Source organism: Ammospiza caudacuta, chromosome 2 (genome assembly GCF_027887145.1).
Source record: "Ammospiza caudacuta isolate bAmmCau1 chromosome 2, bAmmCau1.pri, whole genome shotgun sequence".
Classification (NCBI taxonomy): Eukaryota; Metazoa; Chordata; class Aves; order Passeriformes; family Passerellidae; genus Ammospiza; species Ammospiza caudacuta.
The window spans coordinates 32,791,785-32,804,894 of NC_080594.1; the positions used below are offsets into that span (position 1 = coordinate 32,791,785).

At 42.1% G+C, this 13,110-nt stretch overlaps 1 protein-coding gene across 1 annotated transcript; it reads right to left on the reverse strand.

Annotated features, from left to right (window-relative positions):
• Positions 1–1,393: 1,393 nt before the first annotated feature.
• Positions 1,394–6,048, reverse strand: TMEM139 (transmembrane protein 139). The gene is made up of 4 exons (XM_058800224.1): positions 6,022–6,048; positions 5,721–5,808; positions 4,450–4,758; positions 1,394–3,131 (listed from the first exon to the last, which is right to left on the reverse strand). The coding sequence occupies exons 3-4, from the start codon at positions 4,740–4,742 to the stop codon at positions 2,657–2,659; spliced, it is 768 nt and encodes a 255-aa protein (XP_058656207.1). The 5' UTR covers positions 4,743–4,758; positions 5,721–5,808; positions 6,022–6,048; the 3' UTR covers positions 1,394–2,656.
• Positions 6,049–13,110: the final 7,062 nt, after the last annotated feature.

The window sequence follows — 13,110 nt, forward strand, 5'->3', positions numbered from 1 at the left end:
CCCGCCCTCACGTGACCGCCGCTGGAGCGGGAGCGCCTTCCCGCCTCTTCCTGCGCTGGCGGGCGCGCGGTCCCTCAGGCGTGCGGAGCTACCGGGCGCAGTAGCCAGGCTGCGCCTTCCTTGGGAAGCGTACCGGCTCTGGGCATTTTTAATTCTTTTTTTAACCGGTTTTAGTTTCTCTGCTTCCGCTGAGATGGGTTCCTGCGGCAATCAGCTGCAGTCAAAAATGATAACGTGCTGTAGTTAACAGGGAGGGAGGAAGGGTGCAGAGAAATACGGAGGGAAATACAAAGGGGTAATCAAGCGAGCACCCTAGCGAAAGCAAATTCACAGCTCTCATTAAGGAATCAATTGGAAAAATTGGTTGGAAAAGACCTCTGAGATCACCATGGCAACTCGACCATAGCACTGAGTGCCACGTCCAGCCCTCCCTTAAACAACTCCAGGGACCGTGACTCCACCACCTCCCAGGGCAGCCCATTCCAATGCTCGACAACCCTCCCGAGAAGAAACTCTTCCTGATGTCCAGCCTGAACCTCCCCTGGCACAGCTTAAGGCCAATTCCTCTGGCCCTGTCACTGGTAGCCTGGGAGAAGAGCCCAAACCCCACCTGGCTGCAGCCTCCTTTCAGGGGTTTTGGAGAGCGATAGGGTCTCCCCTGAGCCTTCTCCAAGCTAAACAACCCCAGCTCCCGCAGCTGCTCCCCATACAACTTACAAAAACAGTCATGTAAATCTTCAGATGGCTTCTGCACATTATTCTTTAGCACATAGATTTCCCGTGTCCTGGTGCACAGGAATTCCATCTGCTAAAGCTTAGCACAAGTCCAAAGGCTTGACAACCTTTACAAATGTTGAAGACAGAATTGTACTGATTGTAACTGGTGACATTTTTGGTCTTTGTTTTGGCTAGTTTTTAGTTGGTGCTGGCCACCTGAATTTCTTCCTGACTCCTGGCAATTTGATGCACTCAGGCAAGTCCTGAGTTACCCAGTTTAAGACTCAAAGTTTCTATGCCTGTGTCACATACCTGTGACACCTTTTGGTAAGGTATTTTTCTTTTCTGCTGGCAGATACAGGAGGGAAATGCAAGGAGTCATTGACATTAAAGAAATCACAGTGCCTTGATCAGCAGTTTGTGTCTCCTAATACTTCCATGACAGAGGTATCATAATTGCTTCATCAATAATGATAATAAAGTGATTCAGCTGTTGATTCATAAATGGAACTCCTCTCTCTTTTCTAAGCCAAGATTATCAAATAAGCAGAATGCAAGCAAAAGCATGGCTTTGTGGAGTGTTTCTTTTGAGAGGAAAAATTAATGATGCCACCAGGAATTTTTAATGCAGTCCTATTTATTTATAAACAACATAAAAGGTTTATTTTTTCTCCTTTGAAATATAAAGAATCAAACAATAAGAAATAATTTATTTGCTTCTAGCCTTGGGTTGATGGTTCCTCATATGAATTAAATATGCAGTCATGAGCAAGGCTGGGATGATTGCTGCTCTCCTTCACAGGAGATTTCGACCACCATTTAAATTTTTTAATGTGGACATTCAACAGATGCAAATGCATCTCTTTGCATACTGCAGACCACTTTGACACTGCAGAGCTGATCAGTTTAGCTCACTCATTTAAAAAGTCACAGCACCACTGATCAGTGAGAGCTAGAACCTGCCTACAACCTACAACCATCATGATGAAGGCCAAATGTGTCTTGGGACTGTTGTCCTCTGGTGCTCCGCTGCCCTGGCAGACAGACTGGACCTTTCCAGAGCCCACAGAGAACTGGGGGAGCTTTGGCCTTTCTGTGCATGATGACAGTAAAGTGTCTCAGGCCATCTGTTAGAGTGCATCTGTAATACAGCAGACATAAACCCTGCTCTAGAGCCATGAGGTCCAAGCAGAGGATGCTCACATGTGTATAAATCCCATCGCTGGCCTCTCTTTCAGGGGGAAAAGTTATCTCCCACTTGTCCACCACTGGCTGTGTGGGATGAGAACTTTGTGAACAACAGAAGTCACTTGATGCATACTATCAGCTTTTCAACCCTAAGTGAGAGGTATCAGGTGGTACCAGCTTCCAGATGCAGTCAGACCTCTCCCCTTAGTCACACTCCCATGTAGCACAGGTGAGGATGGGGAGCAGGTGTGGCAGAGGGACAGTAACAAAAAGCTGAGGCCATAAATTTGTGTTGCTGCAAAACAGCAAGGTGAGGAGTGCAGGCTTGTTCTCTCTGTGGGGATTTCAGGGTGGCTGAAGTCACACAGTGCTCAGCAATATTGCTGTTTGCAATGCACAGGCAGAATGTGCTTAATGTTGTTTCTATTCCTCCCCTTTTCCAGGCAGATTCTTCTGGCTGCATTCCTACAGTCCTTCGGGAGTTTTTTTGGCCATCTCATTTCTTCTCAGGATTTACTTCTCTCCCATAAAGGTGTATCTCCAGTTTGAGAATGTTGCCATACATAACACAACTTTCCTCACAGTGGTTTTATGTATCTGCCAAGTCAAAGCAGTGTGGTATTGCATTGATTTCTTTTTTGTGCAAAAAGATTCTGGTAACATCAGAAGCTGTGTCTGTAGTTCAGTTCTGGTTCAAAGAATGGTGAGACAAACGTTTAGGCAAAACATTATCAGCCATTTTACCATCCCTCTAGGAACATCCTGTATTGGAGTGAGGGTTTGGTTCTGTATTCATGGAAGGTGAAGTCAGTCCTAATACAGAGGGCTGGTGAGCATCTGCAAAGACCTCATCACTGATGGCAGTCTCGTAAGGAGGTGGTGGGGTGAGTGGCTCCAGTGGTTCAAACCTTTCTTCAAGGTCTTTGTCCTCATGGATGTCCGAAACAAACCGCTGCAGTCTCGGGGGCAGCACCAGCTGCAGCTGCGTCCTGGAGCCCGTGTCTGTGTCAGAGGGGTGCACTGTGTCTGGTGGCACTGGCCCCCGCAGAGCCTCCACCATCATCCCCTGTTGGGCAGAGGACTCAATAACGACGTTGTACGGGGGAGGCTCGCTCAGCGGCGAGGGCACGGAGCCTGGGTTGGATGTGATTGTCCATATTGCTGGTGCTGGAGCTGACATGGTCATCACCTCCTCGTAGGTGGGTGCTTCATAGGCGGCATTCACCCTGTGCCAGAGAACAATGCCAGACACACTCGTTGTTTTAGTGCATAATTTATGTTTGTAGTACAGATCATGGACTATAGGGACCGTGCTACAATCAACAAATGGGACTGAGACAGGGTATCTCATGTGGTATTGCTGTGTAGGATATTCTGCCCCTGGATCAGCTCACCTCTCCAGCCAACTAAATGCCTTTCTTACTGGGATAGAAAATAGCTTGTCTGACCATTCTCCCACACTCCCCAGAGGTAGTGAAGCTACCCACACTGTTCAGTTCAGTGTCCTAGGCTTAACCCGGTGTCCTCCTACAGTTGAAATTTATCACTAAGGATTGCTAACTGCTAGTTATCTCATGGAATAAAAGAACCTAAAACAGGACCTATTTTTTTTATTATATTAGCTATTTTATTTATTACATTAGCTCATCCATTTTTAAGAAGTGGAGAAAATTAGGTAGTTTCATTTAGTTTAAACAAGGACTACTTATTCCATGTTTAAAATAACTATATCCAAAGGAAAAAATGTTACATTGGAGACATTTTCATTTTTGGGTTGTATTTTTAAATAAAAGGATACTACTTTTCTTTAAGTATGCCCCCAAACTAGCAGGGCCCAATACAGACTTCTTTTTTTATATAGTCTTTCTAAAAATAAACATTGTCTTTGGGAACATCAAGTCATTTATGCACGTGGATAATGATTATCTGGATTATACAAGGAAGCAAGGCTGCAAGTAGAGTTAACCTCTTCAATGACAGAGGAAAACTGGGGTTAAATTAGCTGACGCTGAAAACCTGCAAATGAACGTGAAGCCAAGAACACGTGGGAGTATTCAGTCTCTAAAAATCAGGGGTTTATTAGCGTCAAGCAGGAATTTTAAGAGTGGAAACACACCCAGTTACAGGTTTCTCTTAAAGTTTGCCAAGAAACAGTTTCTCTAGAGATAAGGTTTATAGAGCTAAACCCAAATAAGATTTAGTATTGCTTCATTTTTTCTTTTTCCTTGTCTGACTCATTGTTTGGCAAGCCTCGATTACTCAAAGAAAAAATAAAATGGGCCTGGATCGGTTTAACATTGGCAAGTTTTAGTGGATCAGTTCCCAGGGGGAAGAAAATACATATTATAAAAGTTACAGGACATGCGTGGCATTGACATTTGCAACCTCCACATCAGTAATGAGGGAAAACAATCTGAAAAGAACTTTTGTCTTTGGGAATGGAGCCTGCATTTTGTGCCTCAGGGGAAGGGCAGCAAAAGAGTGTTTAAAATGGCCATGAGTGAAGTGAGAGAGTTAAAGAGGAGCAACCAGGTTGCTGCTTACCCTGCTTGGCTTTGCCTGTTTGGAGGTATTTCATTTGCGTCACGCCGGTGTTGATTCCTCAGGTAACACTCGACAAACACACTCAGCAAATAGCCGACCAGGCACACTCCCCCTACCCCGAGGAAGAAATAGCCCACTGGGTTGATGTTAGAGGAGATGGCCAGCATGGTGACCCCGATGAGAAGAGCAGCGGTGAACAGAAGCAGCAAGGTTTGGCGGATGTTCTTCCAGCGTGTCTCTAACAACATGGCAGAAGGGATGGCGGTGGCAGGCACTCGAGAACAGATGGGCATTTAAAGGGTCAGACATCTGTGGAAGATGGAGCAGTTTTTTCAAAATGAAACATGAGCATATAAACACATTTCTAAGTATTGTGACCAAAGTAAAAACATAGACACTCAAGTATGTGCATGTACATCATAAGCCTGGGAAATCTGTGCACACCAATGTAAACATATTAGAATTTCCTCTGTGTGTCCATATTGAATAGTTGGAATGCTTGGACACAGCTGCAAAACATAAAATGTATAAATGGACCATCAGTACTTATTACCAGACATATCTAAAGAGGCCTGGCTTAACAGGAATGCAGATTGAGGTTACTGCAAAAGCAAGACATGGAATAACTATAAGGGTTAATTCTGGGACGTTTGTACCTTGCATAATCAACATTCAAATACTCGTTCAAACCCTGGAAGAAAAGCAGCATTATTTAATATGCCTGCCTGCCCTGACAAATTGAGCATCTTACTTCAGTGTAGTACTAGAGCAGTAATGTAACTTTAGGTTCTGGATGTAGCCAGGGTATATGTGCTTTTGTAAAATGTAGGTGTTCATTTCAGTGTTTGCCTGTATTCTCAGTTCCTTCTCGGTTGATGTGCTTTTTTTTTTTTTCCTCTGTTCTCAGACACAATAGTCTTTCCTGTCCCCCATTCCAAACCCCATTTCTCTGAGAGAAAGAGTCAGCAGTTGTCACTGTGTGCAGTCAATACGGAATGAATACCAGGGATCTGTGGTATTCAAGAATACCATAATTAAGGAGCTGTCTTGCACTTGTTATACTAACTTACATCTATCCCACTGTTTTGGTGAAGACCTGTTTGAAGCAAAGAAGCATGACACAACAGGCATATTTTTTATGAATACGCTTCTCCAAAGAAATAAACAGTTTTATATAGCTCATGTCACATTGTGTGCTTTCCCCTAATTACAACAAAAATAGTTAAATGCATATAAGCAAAATAAACACATTTGTTTTAGCATCTACTTACCAGAAGGAGGTTTTGGTAGGTACAAGCAGTCATGGTCTAACTTCTCTCTTCATCACAAGGAAAAATGTGCACTGCTTCCCGTTCTGACCTGAAGATAGAACACCAATTAAAACTCTCCCTTCCTCCTTTTGAGTTTTTTGGTAGGGAAACTATGAAGATTTCTTTTGAAAATAAAAGAAACTAGTGAATATGGGAATAGAGCAACTGATGGGAAGATCCCATTGTACAAGTTTTGGGTGGGAAAGAAGAATCTCTGTTTTCCAGGTTCTGAATCCAAAGCAGCTTCTAGACGATCACACACCTTCTACTCTATTGCAGCTCTTCTCGGTCTGTCCCACAAAAGCAGGAAACTCATTAGGAAAGAGGGCGGAGTGAGCAGTGGGGGAGTGCTTACCTGTGTCGTATCTCTTTGATCTGCTTCACCTCAATGAGAGAAACTGCCCTGAAAATTCTGGGTTTTTCCCCACGTAGCAAAGGAATCTTGATCTCTGCCTCACAAAGCAGGAACAACTGCCTGCCCAGCCCACATCACGTGGCCCACATATAAATCTATTTATGACTTCTGTAAAATGTAAATTCATACATTTGTCCTGGTCGACTTCTGTTTGACAAATATTGTTTTATGTCCTCTTTGATTTCACAAACAGAAGGGGGGGAAAGGGGGGGCAAAAGGTTACTGTTTCACAGAGGGCTGAGTTAAAAATATTTTTACTCCCTGATGTATCTGGGAATGGAATGAGAGGTAATGATAAGCAACAGAACTGAATTCGGTCCTGAATTACTTCTGTTATCTGAATCTTTAGTGTGTGTCTGAAAACTGGAATAGAATAGAATAGAATAGAATAGAATAGAATAGAATAGAATAGAATAGAATAGAATAGAATAGAATAATTTCACTTGAAAGGGACCTACAGCTTCCCTAACTCCCCACCTGTTTCTGGCTGACCAGAAGCTAAAGCATTCTTAAGGGCATTGTCCAAATGCCTCTTAAACACTGACAGGCAATCAAGGGGTGGGATTATTCTGAGCAGCCCTTATTAGGACACACATGAAACATTGTGTACAGTTTTGGTCCCCCCAGTTTTGATGTGGTCTGAAAAATTGGATATGGTCTGGTGAATGCCTTGAGGGTTGGAGAACTTTGAGAGCTTAACAGGCTGAATTTGTACAGCTGAGAAATGAGAGGGCTTGGGCAGGTGGAGAGTGTCTGCTCACAGTTTTCCAATAGCTAGTTACAGAGAAGGAGTTTTAATGAGGGTACGTGGTGACAGGATAAGAGGCAACAGGAAAAAGGGTAAGTGCCTATAGATATTAGAAAAACAATCTTTAATGTGAAAACAGCAAAATGCTATTACTTCCCCAGAAAAATGGAGGAATCCTCTTGGCTGGATATATTCAAGACACAGCTGAGTTCAGGGCCCAGCTTTCAGTAAGAGGTTGGACAAGATCATCTGCCCTTCCAGCCTAGACTTGTCAATGTTTCTGTGTTTTGAATATTTTCTCCTTATAATTGCCCTTCTGGCTGCTGACAGATAAAGGACTTTAAGCTTTGATTGTTATCCATTCTTTGCTTTCAAGAGAATTCTTTTGAATATGGCAGACTAAACACCCACATAAAGGGGAGAAAGTCAGGATTCTGGTGTGCAGCATGTAATGTTGCAAGGCTATTATTTAGATGGAAAATATGATTTGCATTTTGGGGTTGCCTGGTGTTGAGAACACCTTAACTTCTAAGGAAGACTTGAGAAAACTGTTTTGACAGCCTCTTTACACAGGCATCATGAGTGACCCATGGTGGAATCTGCACATGTCAGTACAAAGAGCAACTGCTTTCTAACCAGCGTAGCTGGTGGTTGTTAGAACCGTTCCTCAGAGATAAGATTTACATCCTACTGATTTGAGGAGGTAATTAAAATTATCCTCCTGCCTGTTCTCCATTTCCTCCTGTCTTCCTTGCAGTGACTCAGTGCTCAGGTGATCTCTTGCTGAACCAGCCCCGCTGTCTCAGTGGGAAAGTATTTACATTTTTCCAAAGTGAATTTAGTAGGCTTAATCTAGTCCCTAGAGTATCATCTAACCATTAGTTCTCCATTAAAGGGAAGCAATAGGAATGCAGAGCCAGAGTGGTAGAGGAGAAGGGAGGAAGAGTGGGAATAATTTCCAGGGCTGTCATTTGATTGACTTGGCCCAAACCATTGTAGCAGAAGGAAATTCTTCCTTCTTTGATGGAGTAAGCCCCACAGAAAGGTGCAGAAAGAATCTAAGACCCATTTTTTACCCAGCAAAGCCTGTTAGATATATCATGGCTTACTAGCTCAGCCTGATGACTTTAGACAACTCCCAGCTCCGGTATGTACACTGACTACTGTCCAAAGGCCTCAACAATTTGACCACTGTTGAATCCCCTTTGTAAGTTCTTACAGAAGGTACTTCAGCTGTGTGGAGGGAGCTGTGGCTTTTTGCACATCTGCACATTCTCCTGTGCAGAATCTCCCCAACTGCTTTGGGGCTAGATCTTTTTGCTAAGTTAGTACAAAGTTAAAAAGGTGAAAAAATTCTTCATTATTTGCTGGACAACTACTTCTGGGACTGGAAATCCTGTATTTGATTTGTGGATAGATAGAAAGATGTTGGTTTTGCTGAAAATCTGTATAGCAGTTTTGATTGGTGCACCATTTTTAAAAATAGTCTTGGGCATAGTTATGAAATATCGGGATGAAAAAGGCTAGAAATGGTAGGTCTGTGTTGAATTGGTTGTTGCTTGTATTGATTGCATCTGTTTATTTCTGTTGGATTTCAGGGTTCAGTAACTCCTGTAGATTTTACCCATGCAGTTCATGGATGACTGCTGAATCTTTAGGAATTATTTTTATTTACAAACCCACATAAAACAACAATACTTTATGATGCAGTTGTATGTTCATTAGTTGAACATGTTTTTGAATGTGACACATACTGCTTTGTGAGTCTAAGGATACAAAGCAGGATGAATTTCTATGAAGTAACCTTTTAAATATGTTTTCTGGCAGAAAAGTGCTTCTTCATGAGGCCTTTTAGCATTTCTGAAGGAGTTCTAAAATTTTTGTCTCTCTGCTGTTTTGGTTCTCTCCACAGTCTGGTTCAGACTGTCACTGGGATCCATAACTAAGAAAAATTGATCACAAGCTGCATCAAGAAGTTTTGGTGATTAAAAGGCACAGAAAAAGCAGTGAGGCTTGGGTAAGGCCTGAGAGATATCACTCTGTGGGCTTTGTTAAACAAGGTGTTGAAGCCTGGGAGAGTAAACAAGCACATTTATCCTGCCGTGCTAAACTGTCTCCCTTTCATGTGCAGTACAGATTTTCTTTCTTACAGAAAGCTTTCTGTTCTCTTTTGTTCAGTCATACTGTGAGAACCTTCATTTAACAGTATATTTCTTTACTTAGGACTGTGAATTTCCTTTTTTTTTTTTTTTTTAATTCTTTGTTTCTTCCTGTATCTCGTTGTCAGCCTCTAGGAAGCATTTCACCTTTCCCCTGTTTCATCTCACTATCTACTCAACCTTCTGCCCCAACTGCTACTAATTAACTTAGTACCTACAGTGAGCTCAGTTATCGGCTCGGTATGCAAAGAAGCTTGCTTTATTCCCAAGGGCTTGTGACGTGCACACCATGGCACAATTAATCTGACTGTAATCTCCAAGCCTATTCTTCCTCATAACCTCGTCCTGAAGCAATTTCTGAGAATCTGAGCAAGTACTGGGTACAAAGTGTTACTGAATCACCTTTTCCAGTCTTGTCTGCCTCTCCTTTTGTCCCCCAGGTTTTGCACAGTCACTTTTGTGACTAAGCAAATTGCATCACTGCATTTTGCGTTTTGTCTAGAGATCATGGGGCAATGATGAGCTCTGGTTGATGTTTCTGGTCAGTATAATGTTCTAGGCAGGAGAAGGCAAAACCCCAAGGAAAGCAAAATGCCTATGCTTGGATATTCAAAATATGTGTGTAACTTGGGGAAAATTATTTGTGTTTGACCTGCCAGAGCTTAATGGTCATACGTTTCTTGGGAACTGGCAATCTCTGTTTCCTTCCAGCTTATTCCAGTTCTTACCGGACAATGGTTGGAAGTTATATGCGTAGTCACTGTAGGGTGGGTTTTTTTGGCATGTTTGTCTTCTACCTGCAGTGGCTTTTCTCCACAGATCAGGGCCGAGATGTGGTGACAGAAGGACTGATACTCTTAATTCCTCAGCTGTCTGATGCATGCCTGAAAAGCATAAACGTACAGAGATTGAGTCAGAGACACTTGTTATGTTGTGGAGAACTAAAGGATTTCTCTTTTCTGAAAGTGAGGAGTCACATTCAAGATGTGAAGTGTTTTTCAGGGCTGTCTGCACACTTAAAGTTCCTAAGTACTTAAATTTAACAAAACAGCACCTCCTTTTCCTGCCAGGAGAGGAACAGAAAAATAATAAGCATTTACCAAGGTGATATGACAGTCTTTATATCCTCTTTCAGACTTTTAAATTCACATACATCATGTATGTGTTTTGCTTTTTGTCTGAGAAAAAAAAAAAAAGTGAAGGCTAGAAGCTTCCTCATCTTTTTATTCTGAGTTCTCCCTAGGGCAAGCACTTTAAATTTGTGAGATATCATTAGCACTGGCAAAACTTTCTGCATCTGATTTAGTTTAATGATAGAGCCCAGCTGGGTCTAAATTATTTACTTTTTGCCAGAAGACTTTCTTCACTTGTGTAGAATCTCTGCACACTGCAGTACTTCTACTGAGATGTTATTCTATGTGGGATGTAAATTAGCAGTATGCACTTCTCTGTGGGAATCCAAACTGGTGACTGAAATGCTACTAAATGGGACACTACAGTGACCTCTCCTCTTTTGCTAATTTAGAGCCCCTAATGTGGATTAGACAGAGGAGGAGATGGCTGTGACTAAATGTGAAGAAGGAGGGCAGTTAAGATCCTACTGCAAGAATATGGTGAAAGAATCACGTGGAATACTGTGGAAATTTCCATAGTGTGGAAAGAGCAAATGAGCAGAAAGAAATAGTTGTAAGATGAAACTAAGGACTCAGTTGAGGATAGTTAAAAGAACCCAAGAAGATAATTTGCTGTCATTCTAGACTGTACTAGGTGTCTGTGAAAAGAAGAGAAAAGCAGACCTATGTATACTGAGCAGCTTTACTATGGAACATTCCTTTTCTCCAGACATAATTTCACTATTCTAAAATAGGAAACTTTTCAGCCAAAGGACATGAGATGCAGTGAGAAAAGTTAATGTGTAATTGCCACAGAATTTCTGTTCCTTATCTTCCTCCCTGGTCCTAGCGATATATTCCTGCTGCTTATGTTGCCAAACCTGTTATACACTGGAGAGCTCCCTGAAATGTTCTGAATGGTTAACAGGGCATAAACAAGTATAAAAGAAAAAAGTGCTATTTTCTCTTGTGTTAATACACTAACAGTCACAGAACCATGCAGGAAGTGACCGTATGGCCACAGGAGAGGAGAAGGGACCTCATAGCCTCTTTCTGCGTTGAAGAAAGGGGGATGCCCTTTTCCTTTCAACAGCTCTAGATGGTTTTGCTAAGGAACCACACCTGAAATAGTTGGGTTAATAGAAATTTTACTACCCAACAGTAAAATACAGCCTACTTGGGTTGGAATTCAGCATTTGTGCAATTCACTGTGGACTAAAATGTAATAGATGTGAAAAGATGAGAAAGAGGTTGAAGTGCCTGTTGCAGAATATAGATTCCTGAGCAGGAATTTGGCATTGTTTTCTGTTGCTGGTGAGACCTACAGTGTCTCTCCATAAGGTGTTCCTACTTCCTACTGTATAACATTGCACTTTCTTCAAATTCTTTTAGTAAATAGAGGGGTGGAGGAATGGGGAAAATGTTGCCAGACAGAGAAATCACAACCATTTTATTGATGAGTTGTGCTTTGGAGAAGAAGAGGACACTGCTGTTATTGGTACTGGCCCTTCTCTGAGTGCTGTGCTTTGTAGCAAGCAAAGCACAGAATCCCACATGCTCCTTGATCCCTGTTCTCAGCCTGAGGTGCTCATAGTCTAAAGCAAGTGTGGCAAAGCCACAAAATAATTTAGCTGTGGAAGACCAGAGATAGATAACTTAGTATAAAAAGAAACTCTAAGAAAGAAAAGAAAAAAAATAAGTAAAATCTATTTTAGTAAAGATGCCTTTTGCCTGAAAACTAGATCTCTAACTGGGATCCTCTTCTTTCCTTTGTTAGATATTCTCCACTCAAAGACAACACTGTTTCAGCCTAGTTCTACCACTAGTTTTTGCTCCAGCCACATGCCATAAAGGCAGCACACCTCAGAGGGAGGAAACTCAATCTGGTTCCCTTTTCTGCTTCAGGAAAAATGGGTGTCATATTTCAGTTACATCCCTGCAAACAGGCATTCACAGGGGTCAGTGAAAGAGCAAATATGTTATTTTATGAAAGCAAATAGTCACATGAGCCAAAAAGAATGTAGTTTTTATCTTGGCATGGCTCCTCAGTCTGAGATGTCAGTTTATTTAGTGATACAGACAGGTTTTGTCCAGTTCTGGCATGGATTTGCATTCCTAATGGTCACTGCCAAATTAGCAAGAGCACATCATAATGCATTTCTGGTATGTGCCATTGTCATGCTCGTAGTGTTGCAGTTTGTATGGCATCTGCATTGTCATTCTGGTACATTCTAGAATGTCATTGTGATGATATTTCAGATGTTTGTTCCTGTGGGGGCAAATGACTGCTTCCAAGGTCAGCCACCAGCTGCAGGGACAATCTCCTGAAAGCACCACACCACATCACTGCCAGTCCAGCCTGCTCCTTGTAAACGAGCACTGTGAAAGCAATACACAACCTTCTGCTTTCTCCTGAGGCGGCAGCAGTAGTGACACTGCAACTCCTGTTGTTTGTGAAGGGGAACTCTGCGTTATCAGGGCTTCTGCTGCTGAGAGATAGCTTTCTTGTTCACTGTAGGCAACAAAAAACCAGGACACTCAATATGTGGGATTAACTGCCTATCTGGTTGAAATGACGGCTTTGAGAATTTATTAGTGATGATGACTGTGCAAGTTTGCTTGTTCCACATTGTACCTGTTTCAAGAGCAAGTGTTGACTGGTTGCAAAGAGTCTTTCTGTGAAACTTAGAAGATTGCCATTGAAGGCAGAATTTCAGGGTAGAACGGTTGTATTTTATGAACATTTGTGTTGAAGTGAAGTCATATTTGATGCCGAAGATGATCCTTGTCATAGTGCCTCTGCTTCTTGAGAAGAGTTTTTAAGTTAACTCACTATTGGTGACCTCTGATTCATTTAATTGTTCTGTGAAATCCCTTGCAGATGATGAAAGATATCAGAGTGATTCATGAGAAGGTG